Source organism: Trichosporon asahii (assembly GCF_000293215.1).
Source record: "Trichosporon asahii var. asahii CBS 2479 unplaced genomic scaffold scaffold00075, whole genome shotgun sequence".
Lineage (NCBI taxonomy): Eukaryota > Fungi > Basidiomycota > Tremellomycetes > Trichosporonales > Trichosporonaceae > Trichosporon > Trichosporon asahii.
Window position 1 is genome coordinate 669672 of NW_014040850.1, and position 15910 is coordinate 685581.

The window sequence follows — 15910 nt, forward strand, 5'->3', positions numbered from 1 at the left end:
GGGGTATGCGGGTCGCTGTTCTTGCTGAGAGAGGAGATATAAGAGAAGAACGAGGACAACGATCGATGATCGTAAAACATGCATGTCGGTACGCACGCCAGCACGCCAGATCTGATCGCGCGCCCTGCCCCGCATCGCGGCGACACGGAAGCCGGAAACGGCCAGGCAAGGACTTAATCGGCGACCTGGGTAGTGCTGGCTGCGAATCTGGCTAGGCGGGTAAGGGTGTGCGTGTGCGCTGGGCGATGGCGGGTGGCCAACGGCTCAGCGTACTGATAACGCTAAGTCGGACCCTTGGCACTCGTTCAGCCCCGGATAGTTGATGGTCGCTTACGGCTCGATTGGACAAATGAGAGCGGGGCTGGAGCGAGATCCACCTGCTTGACCCTGGGTCGCCCTCCCCCGCACGAGCGGCAGTTTTGCATAGATAGCGGTCAGTAGTGCGTGTAGTGCGTGGGCAGGGGCTGCGGCTGGCTGGGCCGTGTCTGCCCGTCGATCTCCGTACGGGCTGCAGGCGGGCGACGCCATCGAGTGGCCGACCCTACGCGCCCTTCCGTGGAGTGCGGAGATTCTTGCGTCCGAAAGGCAGCGAATGAGTGCTCGCATAGGGAATCAGTCCACGCGCGCTGTGAATGGACGATCTGGAGGGAGGGGGCGACGATTGCCCTGGAGAAGTGGGGCATGTGGATGACTGCGGGTGGATAAGTGTCCCCTTGGCCCTTGCAGTGAGGATTTTCTTCGAGTAAGAGTGATTGTTATCTCCCCCGCATCGCCGGCGCATGATTGGCCGACGGAGCCATCCACGGTGCAATCGGCTGCACGGCCCTCGTGCGGGCCTGGAATCGAGAGATATGCACTTCTCCTGGCATCTGATTGGCCAATCCGGTCTGTTGGTTTACAACCTCCACCCGTCACGTGCAGATCCGCCCTTGTCCTCTCTGGTCGCTGACAGGGGCTGCGCAGGGCATGCAGGGCATGCAGGGCACGCAGGGCACGCAGGGTGAGCGATAGATACGGAACTCGCTGGTATCGACCATTCCGCGATACTCATCCTCACTGGTCGGTCAGTGCGTATCCGTATTCCCCTGTATGCGGCACTCGGCACACCTGGGCTCGTCGGTCACCCGTATTTCGGCCTTCGCCGGTCGCTGATAAGGATCCATCGTCTGACGTATCCCAAACACGGAACCCCGCCCAGCCTGCCCAGCGCCCAGCAACCCCTTATCGCGGGTGATGGCGAGTGAAGCAGTCGATATCCTGCCAAGAATCACCACGCCTATATTACGACCCGAGCGGCGGTCCATGCTGCATCCCTGTTCCCCTGTCCTTCTCGAATACTCGTCTGTTCACTCGCCCAGCTGACATGCCGAGACATGCGGCATCTGAAGCTCGCCACTGCCGTGTGGTGGGCAGCTGATTACTGATTACTGACCGTTTCGTGATTGCGTGAAGGGAGTGAGGCAACGGGTGAAGCAAGAACTCAAAATGTGCCGAGCACTGATACAAGCGTCAGCCACTGTTTCACTGACGGCGTGGCAGGGTGTTCCACGCAACATGGCCCCGCACAGACGGCAGATTGGTAAGATTGGCATGATGGTATGGTGGGCAACACAGAGATAAGGCCGCCTACTGAACTCTTGATCTCACAGTGGACGGTTGGGGGTTATAGCCGAGAAAATGAGCCCGATTACCAGATTAGGGCGAAATATATCGCGCGCGAGGCATTCTTTCGACTTTCGACTGATGACGAGCGGACACTCACTGCGGCCCGGGTTGAGCCTTGTGGCCCTATGTCCACTCTGGAAATTGGTAGCAGATCGGCTTCCATCAGAAGCGAATCTGACCAACTACGGCCGCCTGCCACCTCCGGTCCACGGCACATCGTACGTCGCACGGAACAGTATTGTCCTAGAAGTATGCATGCAGCAGTATACAACGCGGCCTTGCCCTGTGTGGGGCATGTGGGGCCATCAGTCTAACATTACAACGGGTGCGCTAACGGCGCTAAAGGTCCTAAAGTTTGGAACGACTGCCGGTGCCCGAGCAGCCCGAGTAGGCCGAGTGCCGGGGCCCAATAACCGGTATAGGTGTCGCAGGCGTCGGCGCGTACGGCGCGTCACCAGCGCCGGCTGCGTCGCGTGCACACTCGACGACTGTCGCTAAAGCGGACGTGCCGGCGTCAACGGCACTGGGACGCTGGCGGCCCCGTGGCCGCTCCCGTTTTGCGGGCTCGTGGTTCTCGGCAGCACGCTTCTCGGCACCTTCGCGCGCCAGACTCGCTTCGTGAGTAGCCTTGAGGTTATCGAGCACCAGGTCCAAGACGTAGGCACTCGTCTTTGGTTCAGCATTGGGTCGCGGTTGCGGCGGCAACGGAGGCGGCGTGAGCTTCGCTCCACTGTCCTCTGTACCGGCCAGATCGAAAGATCGCGGCGACCGAGACACTCGCGGCACACGCGGCGTATCGGGCGTCCTGGGCGTGCGCCCCCTTTCCTCGTCTGTACGCGGGACGTGCGCAGGTAGCGACTCGCGCCGCTTCGGCCGGGAACGCGGCGTGCGCACCATTAGCACTTGCGGTGCGTGCAGTAGGCTCGCGTCGGGGCTTGGTTGGAGGACGGGAGTCATCCGCTTGTAGCTCGTCGTGTTCGGGGGAGGGAGAGCGAAAGTGTCGCCGGAGGGTTGGGTTAGGAGGATGGTTATGGGGCTCATGGGCCAGCGGCGAGCGCTCGGATGGTAAAGATGAGAGTTTCTTTTCCTGTGCTCTGAGTCGAGGAGAAAGCCGGGAGTGTGAAGTTGCGGTGAGGTGATGCAAGCTTGACAGCAAGAGTTCAAGCCGTTGATGTAAGTGTTGCGTGTGAGTAGGGTTGATGGTGGTGAAACTTTGCCGCTAGCTATATGAGCGTTCGCGTCGGCTTGCCCGCCGCCGTGTTGCCGTGTGTGCACGCGTTGATGCTTCCGGAGCTAGTGACGAAGCTACACTGGGAAGGCTAGTTGCGGTAAATTTCTGATGGTGAGAACACACACTATGCACACACTTGCACACTACTCGCATCTTTCTCCGTTCAGCCTGGCCTGCCTTTCACCGGCCTTTGCAGGCGTCAGCCACGGCAGATCGGACCATCACTCTGGCTAAGACTGAGACGCACATGCCCTCTTGCCATCGTCAGCGCCTGACACCGGCGGGCTCGAGCAGCGGCGTCGTGTGTGAGCCGCCCAATCTAGTGTTCCAGCGAACTGCCTCTGCATTTGACTGGAGGGCACTGCAACTGTTACCCAGATCGAACGAGGACGAAGATGCACGCATGCAACGCGGGCAAGGGATTGAACACATGCACGCAGAAGCCATTGAGACACGACGGTTGACTCGAACCGGCCGTTGCCGGATTGCCGTAGGTGACGTTGGGTGGCGAATCACGTGACGTCGGTGACGCTCACGCAAGCGGGTCATCGACCCACCGCTTTGAGCTCGCGCTCGCCTCTCAGTCGGCAACAGCACACAACTAGCAATAGCGACGGACGATGCGCACGTCTCTGTTCCTTCTTCTCTCGACGCTGGCGGCGGCGGCGTCAATCCCGCAACAAGTCCCGTTTTCCGATGACTCCGTGACCAGCGATACCAAGCCCATTCCGAACCCCCGCCCGCTCGTGATCTGGCACGGCCTCGGCGACACGGCCCACTCAGACGGCATTGACGAGTTCATCGGCATTGTGCGCACGCGATACCCCGGCATTTACGTGCACAGTATTGTCGCGCCGCTGAACTCGGGCCCGAGCGAGGAGCAGCGTGCCGGCTGGTGGGGCAAGGCCGAGCGGCTGGCTGAGGACCAGTGCGCCGAGCTCGAGTCGATTCCGGAGCTGCAGAATGGGTACGATGCCATGGGATTCTCTCAGGGCGGGCTGTTTCTGAGGTACATCGCGCAGTACTGTGAACACGGCGATCGTATGCGCAACCTCATCACTGTGAGTACATTTCACCCCTCTGCCTGCTCAGCTGTTCAGCCCTTCCTGTCGAAGCTGACTATCAGTTCGGCACACCGCACTACGGCATCAACGCGCTCATACCCTGTCCCGACCCACCGACACTCATGTGCAAGCTGGCGTACAACGCCGCCCGGGCGGGAGTGTATACCGCGTTCGCGCAGCGCCGTCTGATCCAAGCCCAGTACTACCGCGACGTGGACCGTCTGGACGAGTTCCTGACGCTGAACACATTCCTGCGCGACCTGAACGCAGAGGGGATTCTGGACGACGACGGCGAGCCAACAGGCAGGGAACACGGCGGCCGCGGCCTCGACAAGCTCGAGAACCTTATCGCCGTCAACTTCCTGAACGACACGACCGTCTTCCCGGCCAGGAGCTCGCAGTGGGCCACCCTGGCGCCCGAGGAGGAGGACCCCGACGCCGAGGCGAAGACGCTAGAGGACGTCGGGACTATGGACGTGCTGGAGAAACGCCGTGTGATTCTTCTGAAGGATCAGCCGCTTTATGAGCAGGACTGGATCGGGCTCAAGACGCTCGACAAGAAGAAGAGACTCCACCTCGTCGACTGCGAGGGGCAGCACATGCAGCTCGGAGGCGAGGGGGGATGTGCTGACAAACTGCTCGACAAGTGGGTCGGATGGGACCAGAAGGAGAAGCAGTGAGCGCCTGGGGCGTACGCCTCCCAGATCAGAGTAGAGTGAAGGCGAAGAAACACTATGTGTAGGTTGTAAAATGTCAGAAGTCATGCCTAAGCACAGTGAGCAGGACCGAAATAGGAGACGGAGCTCGGCTCAAGAGGGACAGCCATGAGCTGCCAAATGACGCCGCTCTCCTCTCGGCAAACTATTCCTGGACCGCTGACAATGCCGAGCACTGATGCAGCGGCGGTCCTCGCCGCACGTCGATCGATCGTGGAATCGGACCATAGGCTGAGAGAATCCGAAACGTAGCCGGAACGACTGGTAGAGGGAGTCGAGATCGCGAAACGCACCCCACTTTCCCTCAGTGCAGTGTTGCAGTGCTTGCCCACGACACTTCTCCTCTGCAACGTGCATCACATGTCAAACTCTACAGTTTCCAAACGGTGAAAAGGAGCAACGTTTTTGCTTGCATCGCATCACGTGCCTCTCACACTGTGAGGGAGTCGTGCATGTGCTGATAGTGGCGACGTCTCAAAGTCGTGAAGGCGGAGGAGTAAGGCCGCAGGTACAGACTGCCTCGCGATCGAGACCTCGCCAATCTGGCATCTGACAGCTGTAGTAAGATGCAATCACGCGTGCTGCTCGTTGGGCGATCGGACTCTCCAAGTCCGGGGCGGCCCGACCAGATCTGCCAGACGACAGCGCAAAGCGTCTCGCAGAGCGGCCCACAGCTCAGCTTGTCCGCAGCCCATACCCTTCACAGACATGTGGACATGCAGCATGCAAATATGCAAAGGAGCATGGGCACACGCGTCCGCGATCGTGCGTCGGATGTTAATGTCCATCTTTGGAAATGTACACGGCCGATCTAGGAATAAATAGTAACGCGCAGATCAGATTTGGAACATGGCTGCTTGTGCCACAGCGCACGGCGGTCCGCCGTCCCTCCCGTGCGCAGGACATCGGTGACAGCTCCAAACATAGACTCCGTGCGTGGGCCGCAGTACGAGCATTTCGAGTGGAGCGCTGCGGAGCGGAAGAGTAAGGACGTGAGGAATGAGGTCCTTGACGTTGACACCACGTACCACGAGGTGCAGGCGGCAAAATGGGTCGACTCTCTGATCAGCAACGACGATGCAACACACGAGCAACCGTGTGCCTTCGTGTCTGTGTACTCGTGCGTACGAAGTGGTGAAGCCGACGAGCGGCTGTCACCGCGTAACGGGCAGGAGACCATTCGATCGAGGGGCCGAGGGGCCAGACCATCTGGACCGAGCCCACATGCACAGCACGCAGCGTCACCACCACCCCAAACTCCGGTATCACCTCCAGGCCTTCCAGGGTCGGTTGTTTCCGCTGACCCCGATTTTGAGACGGCCCTCCTTGATCCCCCTCAACATGTCATGAACCCCTGCGGGCCCTGCGGCAGTGTGCTTTTGGCCCTGTCGCTGGCGCAAACTGTGGCCTATGAACGATAGCGGTAGTGCACATTCGGATACTCGTCGCTCACTACGTCTCCTGCCAAGATGGAAGATGAAGGTGACGATCTCAGTGACTTGGTAACAACGAAAACTTCAGGGCGGGCAGATCAGAGGCTTTACTGGCCATCTTGGCCGTTCCTTTGGGAGCAACCTCATGGCCGCGAGCAACGACTCCTAAACAGACCGAGTTGCAAGTTGCACAGTCGTGCAGCGCGTGCAGTCAGTCACCCCTGCCTCCGTTGCCCGCCGCCACACAGACACCCCTCGCCGCAGCGTAGGCCGAGGCCCGACTGGAGGCGCACTCTGGCTCCACCCCGTGTACCGTGTGTAGGACCTCAGCGCTGCGGCAGCCTGCTGCGTGCCGACGCCCTCGATCTTCTCGATCTCCATATCTCCATATCTCCATGTGAGCATGTGAGATGTGGTGCCGGACGCGTCCAAAGGTGTGGCCAGTGCTGAAAATAGGGTTCCCGGCCCTGACCTGGGCCCTGAGAGGGATGAGGGGGTGCTGACGCGCTTCCACCATACTGCAGCGCTTAGAAACGAGGATCCGACATGGCGATTCACCCTGTTCTGCGCCCGTCGTTGCGCCCGATATGCGCCCTTGCACAGACACCTTGAGCTGAGACCGTCTCTCGCAGTCTTTGGATGTGGAACCAGGCCTCGATCTCGAGCGCGGTGGAGTGGTGGCCGCGATCCAGTGCGGCGCAGCGCTCAAGGTGACAAGAAACAATACACGGTCTGTCATATCCAGGGTCCAATCTCAGGGTTTACAGGGCCTGGAAGGCACATCGAGTACCAGATTCCTGCGAATCCCCCCTGTGACCAGTGCATCGCAGCTCATCCACTGTGCTAAAGTGGGATCATCCTCCCTCGCGTCGTCAGAATCAAGGTTCACCCTTCCCGGTCGCAACCTGGCGAGGCGCAGCCAGACCCACATCCTATATACCTCGTCGCGCTGCACGTTCTTCCTCCTTTCGCTCATCCCTCACACTCACCCCAGCGACGCACTTGTATCTTTCCATCTTTGAACAGTCCCGGCCGGTCCTCGCCTGTTCGCACACTCTCCTTCCTATCGCTCACTCGCTCACTCTCTCTCTCTCGTCACGACATCGTCCTAGACCAAGCGCTCCGCAGCACTTGACCTACACTCCTTTTTGTACCAACACAACTCAAACTCAACACATAAACGACAATGCGTCTCGCTCTCGTCGCCACGACCCTTTTCGCGGCTCTGCCCGCCCTCGCCGCGTCCCAGAACGCTGACGGCGCCGTCGCCCGCGGCATGGGCCACACCGTCAACTCGCGCCGTGCCGCGCACCGCGCCTTCGCCCGCCGCGGAGACGACGGCGAGCGCCGCGGCCCCAACGGCAAGAAGTGCCGCCCCAAGAAGGGCAAGGGCTCTCACGGGGCCCATGCCGGCGGCAACGGCCTGCTGCCGGCGGTGACCAGAACCAGAACTGGATCAACACCGACGCCAAGGACGGCCAGTCCTCTGCCTCGTCTGCCTCTGGCTCCGCTTCGGCTTCTGCTTCTGGTGCCTCGGCTTCTGCCACCAGCTCCTCCGTCGGGAACGAGTTCTACCAGTCCGAGCCTAGCTCTTCCGCTGCTTCCTCGGCCTCGTCCTCCGTCGCTCCTTCCTCGGGTGCGCCTTCCGCTTCCGCCTCGTCTGAGGGTGCCGCCCCTTCGTCTGAGGGCGCCGCCTCCTCGTCCGCGGCCGCTACCTCTACTTCGGAGTCTTCTGCCGCTCCTTCGCCCTCCGCCTCTTCCGGCGGCAACAACAACTCCGGCGGTGGCGGCAGCAGCGGCGACCTGTCGTGGCTGAACGGCGCTGACCCCAACGTCGGCGAGCAGGGTGAGGCCTCCTTCTACGACGTTGCCGGCGGCAACACCTACTGCGGCGGTCACTTCAGTAACGATGACGCGGTCGTCGCGCTCTCGCAGAGCTACTGGAACCAGATCACCGGCGGCGGCTACAGCACTGGTCCCCCCTGTGGCAAGAAGATCTCGATCACCTGGAACGGCATCACCAAGGAGTGCACCGTCCAGGACATGTGCCCCGAGTGCCCCCCCAACAAGCTTGACCTTGCCAGGGGCTTCTGGAAGAGCTTCACCGGCGGCGACGAGAGCCTCGGCATCCTTGGTCTTCAGGACAAGCCCGAGAACGGCGGTCTGCAGTGGAACTGGCTCTAAGCTCCTCTCCTTCGCCACATTCAAAACACGTCTCATGACATCTATACCAAATACACTTCGATACGGGTTTGGACTGGTTCCGCCTTCATGTGACATGATTCATGACCACTTTGCTGCAGCTTCCACTGACAACAAACTGGAAGCACTACTCGGTGCCTCACAGACAGGTCCATTACGTTAGAAGGCTTCGCTCATGTGGCTGAGGTCATCGCCGCGCACCTACGCTGACAGGCTTCACAGCAGTTAGGCGACGTTCTCAGCTCCGCTTGCCGAATCTCTCCCGTGTTCAAGCGCACGTAGTACATGCGGGGCCTCAGTGCAACAGTCAAACCCCACAGTCTGTCTCGGTGCGGCCGTCAGTCCACATGTGTTAAGAGTGCGGGGCGCAGCGTAACTCGGACCCACGGGGCTCGAAAGTCCACTCCGGCCACCTTGCGCCGAGGACGGAGCATCGTGCGGGAAACACGGGCAGGCGTGCCTTGCCCATTAAGAGATGCTGATTGCTAAGATATCGTTCGCGTACCGGCCTGCAACCACATCACGGCCTGCGAGAGCTCGGCCGGTTAGGCCGACCACACCGGCGAGGCACAGGCACACTCACCTGTCGCAGAGACGAGGTTTCCCACGGTGCGATGGATTGCAGAGAATCACCATACTGCAGCCCACAAGCTCACCAGAGTTATGCATGACAAGTTCCGGCACAGCGGTATCTGCGGATCTACGCTGCGCAGATCATGACATTCTCGGCAATACCACAAAGTATCGAGCTTCGTTCGAAATGAACAGCAAGCACGAGCCGAAAGCGTACCGTCCTGTACACCGTACGGTGATCCGGTGAGGAGAGATGCAGAATAACGGGCTTATCTCCGCGGCCCGTTGCGCCGTCGATTCAGGGTTTCCCACCCATCACACCTCCTCGCTGTGCTTTAACCGTGCTCATTGCCGCCCACGCCTGACAGGCACGCACCTTAGGCCAATGAAACCGCCCAGATTCCAGCGGTCTGCACGAGCTCGCCGCAGAGTCCGCGGAGGCCTGCGGAGTATCTTCGTTTTTGTTGGGCAGCTGACATCTTCGCCGGGCCTGGCCCACCAAACCTCCTCAACGTGCTGCAGACATGTGCGTGGATCAGCGAGGACGAGAAGCGCAGGTGGGCTTGGCTTTGCAACGCTAGGGTAAACCGACCCAGGGGGGCGTGCGGGGCCTGCGGATGAGTCGTTGACAAAGCTGCACAAGGCTGCATCCCGTTGGCGGACCTCATGACTCAACGCGGGGATCATCACGAACACACCTTTGATACTTAAGAACTGGCGGCGCGCACAGAGTGGTCTTAGTCCCCACCTGTCAGCCCCGCTACGGCCCCGCATCTGACACTCACATCTCACATTTGGTTGACCTCATCACACCTCGACTTGGCTCGACCTGACATCGACTTGAGATCACTTGACTCGAACGACAGATCGAACGACCACCCACCACGAACGAACTTTCAGACAGGAGACACACACAGTAAACGACCATCAACGACAGCACCATGCCCGCATCCATCTGCTCCATGTCCACCCTCGAGGCGCCCTCGGTGCGCTACCCCTGGTTCGACGAGAAGTCGGAGCAGGAAGTATGCCAGCGCCACGAGCGCATTCTGTGCCCCGACGGCGCGCCTGCCGAATTCGACCAGCCCGGGATCCCGAAGCAAAACGTGAGTAACTCAAGCCCTTCTCGAGCATAGCTAACCCGCAGCGCATCTTCGGCAACCCGACGCCCCTCGGCCTGCTCTCGTGGGGCTACGGCCTCTTCCTCCTCTCCGCGTGCACCTTCCACGTGCAGGGCCTGCAGACCTTTGCGGCCGCGATCCCGCCCCTCATCTTCTTCGGGGGCATCTCGCAGACTTTCTGCGCATGGTGGGAAATGTCGCTCGGCAACACGTACATGGCGACGATGTTCGGCGTCTTTGGCGCGTTCTCGCTGTCGATCGGCTGTCTCCTCCTCCCCGCGTTCGGGCTCGTGGGCCCGGAGCGCGATGCCGGCCTCGGCCTCGTGCTGCTCAGCTTCATGATGCTCTTCGCGTTCATGCTCATGGGCAGCCTGAAGTGCTCCTTCAACGTGCTCTGCATGCTGACCTCGACGCTTGTCTTTGTCCTTCTGCTGGGCGTGCACTTCATCACGGGCGCGGGCAGCGATGGGCTCCGTATCGCCAGCGGCGTCTTTGGCATGATTGCCACGGCACTCACGTGGTGGCTTGCCGTCACGAATCTGTGGACCAGCGACGTCACGTTCTTCCGCTCCCCTGTTGTGACGCTGTACACGAAGAGCGAGGAGGAGATGGTCTAAACTCCCTTCGAGCAGAATGCTTTAGGGGGAGAGGCGCGATCACGAACAACAATCAGAAGAATCCTGTACACACTGTATATTAGCACGCCTGAAGGCTCTGTAGTCAAACACCATGTAACATCTAGTCTGTCCTCTCCTACAGTGGGATGTCAGGCTCCACCGCGCTGTCTTGGAAGTCCGAGCTGCATTTCCGAGTTTCGGTTCTGGTGAATCCCTGTCGTCGGGGTCGCCGGGACGGGTGACCGGCCAGCGCTTCGTCAGATCGTCAGCCCGTCACGATTAGCGCACATCAGTGGGAACAACGGTAAGCTGAATAGGGGACAGAAGAGGAAGCCTCTGAGAGGCCGTGTTGGTTAAAAGGAAGTCAGAAGAAAAGGTCAGTGCGAGCTGGCTCGGGTGAGGTCGGCCGGCGACCCCGGACCCGAGATAACAGCCCTATCATCTTCGTTCCGTCTCATTCCTGCGCCCTCCTCATTCTCTTCGCAGCTGTCTCGCAGATATCAGATCACAGATGCATGCCTACGTACGGACCGACATCCGATACAGAGCCGTATGCGCAATGTGCGACGGTGTCGGTCCGCGCACAGTTCGCTTCTCGCGGTCCGATGTCCGCTGTCTTCTTGCACACACTCACCGTGAACAGGATGCCGTCGTTGGTGTGCCAATGGTCACAGTCAACGTCGCCCACACCGGCATGCGCAGTAACGGGGCAAAGTCGCCCCGACGCCCAACCCTTGGAAGTTTTCACGACCTCCGTAGTCGCTGCCGTGTCCGCCAATGGCGGCGCCGAGCGGCGCGTCCCGGGCTGGTGGGCTGGTGGAGGCGGGCTCGCACCCCACCTCGCTTCCGACGGAACGCGACGTTCGTCGGAGCAGCCGGTGACGAGGACTTGAATGAAGGCAGAGGTCAATTTTGATGCTGGACTGTTGGTCAGAGTCATTTGCAGTGGACAGTCTGTGAGTTGCACCAGGGCACGAAGGGCGCTAACGGCATGGCAGGTGTGATGCGAAAGAAGTGTTCGGTATTGGTGGCTGGGCAACGTTGAGCACACCCTGTCCTGGCTTGGGACCTAAGGAGCAGAAGTACCACAGCACGAGAAGACGCGAAAGGTCAACCTGAACAGCAGCAGCCACACGCGGGCCGTGGTCTATCCGCGTTTCTGAGCAGAAAGGTCGACACCTGATATAGAGATCGGCACCCCCTCCTCCGGCAACAAGCAACAAGCACGAGGGAAACGGACACCGTCCGGCTGGAGTCTGGGCCCATGTCGACGGGGCTGTGAGCCTAACTCACGAGGCGTTGGTCGAGCGCAACCGTCACTGAACAAGCTGCTGAGTCCGAACTCGGCAGGCTCTGGTGCCCCGATTAACTCGACGAACACTAAACGTAAGCGCCATACATGAAGTTGAATGATTCCAGAACTGTCAGTACGTTGGTGCTTAGCCTTCGTGAGAACTTTAGGAGCGCGGCATGATCGGACCGTCGATTTGCAGTACATCACACAGACGGCATCATCACACTCCGGCGTGCGCCCGACAGCATTGGACTGGCCCTTCCGCACCCCTCTTCAACAGCCATCACGTATATCCCCTCACATCCGCAACGACCTCACACGCCAGGCCGCCAGCGTTTGCTACTCACAGCATGGTCCGAAGCCTTGAACGAAGGTGGGCATGCCAAGCCCGCCGTGGCGCACGAGAGTATTGTGATGATGGTCATGTGAGCCGTCTCCGGGATACATTTGCATGCTGTCTCGAGTGTGTCTGAGACATTGGGCTCGCCACGATTACGCCCGCCCGCTCTTCCTGCCCGATCGTCAGCGACTGCAGCGCATACACCACTATCGGTGGCCAACCGAGGCGATCGAGGGACTCTCTCTGAGGAGCGATCCGTCACAATCACAACACACCACGGGGAAGTACAGTAGTGAGCGACGCGACAGGCGGAACGAGCGTCACCGCCACCTCTTCCCCCGCTCATCCTGGGATGAGGCTGCATTCACAACAGTTTCAGAGACAACACCTCACAGCAGGACAGCGGCTATCTCGAAGGCAATGTCATTTTCGATATGCGAGAAAGAGGATTTCCAGTGGCTCAGTAGTATTTAGTGAGTACCTGCTCTCGACACGCACCTGCAGTCTGGTCGACTCTCCTTCGAGTAGAAAGCCGGACACCGTTCTAGAGAGAAGGTCCGTCTGTGCCTTCGGCGAGTCAGCGAGTTCCTACTGCCTTTGTCACTGTCGCTGAGGATCTGTTGTGAGCAACACTCGCGTTAATGGGACCACAGCGTCAACCATCGACCTAACTGCCGGCTGATATGCCCGTGACAAAACGAACGGACGATACGTCGCGGAGCCCAAACTCCGACCTCGTCATCGGCGCCCTCAGCGACAGCAGGACTATTCCCAATCTCAACAGATAGGCTTGTTTCTTTCCAGTTCTTCAGCCACTCCCGTTCACGCCCGCCCCACAGCCAGTCTTATCCCCGCCGCTGCCTCGTCCAGCGAGCTGCCAAACTGCCACCCCCACCCGCCTACCACCCGCTTAACACCTCTCGTTTGCGCAGCCCGAGCACGGCTCTTGCGCAGCTTGACGTGCTGCTTGTGGCTCTTCTGGAATAGTGGCATGGGGCGGGGTTTCGTGCTTTAGGCGACTGGTAGCCGACAGCCGGAGAGTCGGCCGTTGCCCGGATTGCCCGGGCGGGTGCTCGGGCTTGTGTCTTGAGTCCGCGAGTCGGAGATTCGCTTGCCCATGCGGTCGATTGCGGTCGAAGCGGTCGCCAGGCGCGGCCAGCCGGGGCCGATAGCTGAATTGCTGGCCAAGTTGGCCGATCGAGGCTGCCCAGGCTGCCCAGGCTGCCCGATTCAGGCAGATGTTCAGGCAAAGTCAGGCATCTCCAGGTATTCCAAGGCTCATTCCCAGGAGATGTAACACAGTTCCAAAACAAGTCCGAGCGAGAGTGGGCCGAACGCACTGGGCTAGCCCACGGGGTGCACTGTGGTGAGTTCAGTGCCACCGACGCCTTGTGCGCCTCTGAGCGCCACATAATGCCTCGGAATGTGGATCCTTGGACCCTTTCCCTGGGATCCATTTCTTGGCTCCTGGGTACCTGGGTGCACTTCACGCAACTCCTACGTGCACAGGCTGCGCACAGGTGCTATACCCCTTGCACGCATCCTGAGCACCGTAACGAGCTCTACATGTGGGCCGGCATCTCGGTCGGCGCTCAGGTGTGCTCAGGTGCGTTCAGGTAGCCCAGTGCCGGTCCGAGTGGCGGGCACCATGCATACGCTGTCGCAGGCTCGCGGCTCTCGCGTATCTCGCTAACTGCAGAACGACATTCGGCTCTCACTGCAGTTCCAGTTCTCAAGTGGCGCGGACCAAAACCCGCGAGGTGAGCGTGCCGAAGCGGCCGACATGTAGCAAGGTCCGTCCAGCTTCCAGTGGGCTCTGTGAGCTTGGCGGGCGGCCCTCGTGCGGCATTTCGGAGCACGGGGCAGGCATGTGCCAAGACACAGTGGGGTCATGTTGTGGCAAGTGGGCTAGTGTGGCAGGAGTCGTGAGGGTGGCTCGAGACGAGTCAAGCTAACAACAGGCTGTGGCATTTGCGTGCAGCTGCGGGAGGCGGGCTCGATCTGGCAATGCACCGTGGGATGGATCTCAACGACTGCTCCAGAGACTGAAGGAACGTTTCGCAGCCCACAGCTTTGATCCACGAGCGGTTTGCAGTTTTCTGTTCCATGAAGTCGCGGCCGAGGCGGAAATCCGACCGTGTGTGTACCGAGCGAGCAAGCTGGCTTGGGTTGGCCCTCAGGCTGCTGGCGTCCATTGGCGAATTCATGCCTCGATCCCGTCCGCTCCTGTTCACAGTCGTTCGACCACACATCGGATAGCAGCAGAGAAAACTCCACGTGCCCATTGCCTGAGACGGTTTGGCGCGGAGGTCTCCCCGTCTAGCCAGCCAGGGCGGTGTGGACCGTACCGGCAGATCGCGGACCCCAGCGGCACTCGTCGACGGCGACCAACCATGGCACGCACGCCGCCTGCATCCGCAATATCCTACTGCGCAAACAGGCACGTGTATCGCGATCGAGTCTGTGTATCAGAAGCTGTGCAACACAGTGCAGCGTAGCGTCAGTGGCGTCAATATCGTGAATACCAAGCTCAATCTTGCCACCATTTGATCGACTGGTCTTCGTCATTTCTGTGGCTCCTGCGTGCTCACATGCTGCTCTTGCTTCGTATCGACGACGTTGCTGGTATCACGAGTCCGACCCCGTGCTCAAGATACGGCGGGACCCACTCCGCTCTCCTATCGCTAATAGGAGGTTGTCGCAATCGTGGTAATCGCCTGCGTCTCGTCTTGAAACGCATTCGAACACGGTAGCGACCAATTCGAGACAGCGGTTGGATGGATACGCCTCGTTGGCTGTCGGCAGCGGCCGGTACCCCCCCACCGTCCCGAAACGGACTGCGCGTCATGCGCAAAGCGATCGTGCCAGGTCCACTATTGCATGCGACGCTCTTCTCTCATATCTGCTGTCAGTCTCTTTTATCAGGCCGTAAACGAGGTGAGGTGAATGGCAATACGAACAAGCAACCGATAAGCACATGTGCTCGGTCAGAGCAAAGGAAAAGCGGCACATTGAGTTTCCCGAGCCCTCGTGTCATTCTCGGAGACAGCGTCGCCGCCAGTGCCGAGAATAGATCTGACACATGCAGATCGACCCCCGTCGGCGGAGTGAGTTCCGCCCCTCTCCGCGCGTGGCCTCCCACTTGCCGCACCTCCTGCCGCCCCTGCCGCTGATCCGCTCGTCGTGCGCAGCAAGTCTCGTCGATCACACTGAACCCCCGTTCCTCTGTTCCTCAACATCTGACCCGTGCATGCACGCTTCCGTGACAATGAGTACATCTGCCCGCGCCGTCGCGCGTTGCCGCGTCACCGGCGGCCAGCGGGCATACCTTAGGTGTTGCGCGAAAGGCACCTTTGGCTCGCTTAGGACCAGTCACCGGTAGAAAGAGCCAGGCAGCAGGCCCGAAACGATCGGAATAATGCCCAAAATTCGATATCTCCCCGCCGTCTTCCGCGTAGCTACCCTCATGGACGCTCATTCGTCTGGACATGGTCGAAGGAACGAATACAGGTCCGAGGAACGAGCAGGGGTGAACTTTCCAGCGAAGCGAGGCGGCAGCCTCACTGTCGGCCCAGTGATTCGGGCGAAGCGGCGTCTACCTCGCTGCTATGTCCGAAGCCTGCTGGCGGCGGACACAGAGGTATGAGGAGGGTA

The 15910-nt window shown here is 60.1% G+C and overlaps 4 protein-coding genes across 4 annotated transcripts; 2 read left to right on the top strand and 2 right to left on the bottom strand.

Annotated features, from left to right (window-relative positions):
- Nucleotides 1-2013: 2013 nt before the first annotated feature.
- Nucleotides 2014-2706, bottom strand: A1Q1_05805 (uncharacterized protein; the record flags this gene model as incomplete). The annotated part of the gene is made up of 1 exon (XM_014321014.1): nucleotides 2014-2706. The coding sequence occupies one exon, from the start codon at nucleotides 2704-2706 to the stop codon at nucleotides 2014-2016; it is 693 nt and encodes a 230-aa protein (XP_014176489.1).
- Nucleotides 2707-3516: 810 nt separating this feature from the next.
- Nucleotides 3517-4640, top strand: A1Q1_05806 (palmitoyl-protein thioesterase; the record flags this gene model as incomplete). The annotated part of the gene is made up of 2 exons (XM_014321015.1): nucleotides 3517-3957; nucleotides 4023-4640. 2 exons carry the CDS (start codon nucleotides 3517-3519, stop codon nucleotides 4638-4640), a joined length of 1059 nt encoding a protein of 352 aa, XP_014176490.1.
- A 2655-nt stretch (nucleotides 4641-7295) lies between these two features.
- On the top strand, nucleotides 7296-8293 carry A1Q1_05807 (uncharacterized protein; the record flags this gene model as incomplete). Its single annotated transcript, XM_014321016.1, has 2 exons — nucleotides 7296-7544; nucleotides 7583-8293. The coding sequence occupies 2 exons, from the start codon at nucleotides 7296-7298 to the stop codon at nucleotides 8291-8293; spliced, it is 960 nt and encodes a 319-aa protein (XP_014176491.1).
- Nucleotides 8294-9875: 1582 nt separating this feature from the next.
- A1Q1_05808 (uncharacterized protein) lies at nucleotides 9876-11562 on the bottom strand (the record flags this gene model as incomplete). Its single annotated transcript, XM_014321017.1, has 3 exons — nucleotides 9876-10641; nucleotides 10696-10874; nucleotides 11257-11562. The coding sequence occupies 3 exons, from the start codon at nucleotides 11560-11562 to the stop codon at nucleotides 9876-9878; spliced, it is 1251 nt and encodes a 416-aa protein (XP_014176492.1).
- Between the last annotated feature and the right edge of the window lie 4348 nt (nucleotides 11563-15910).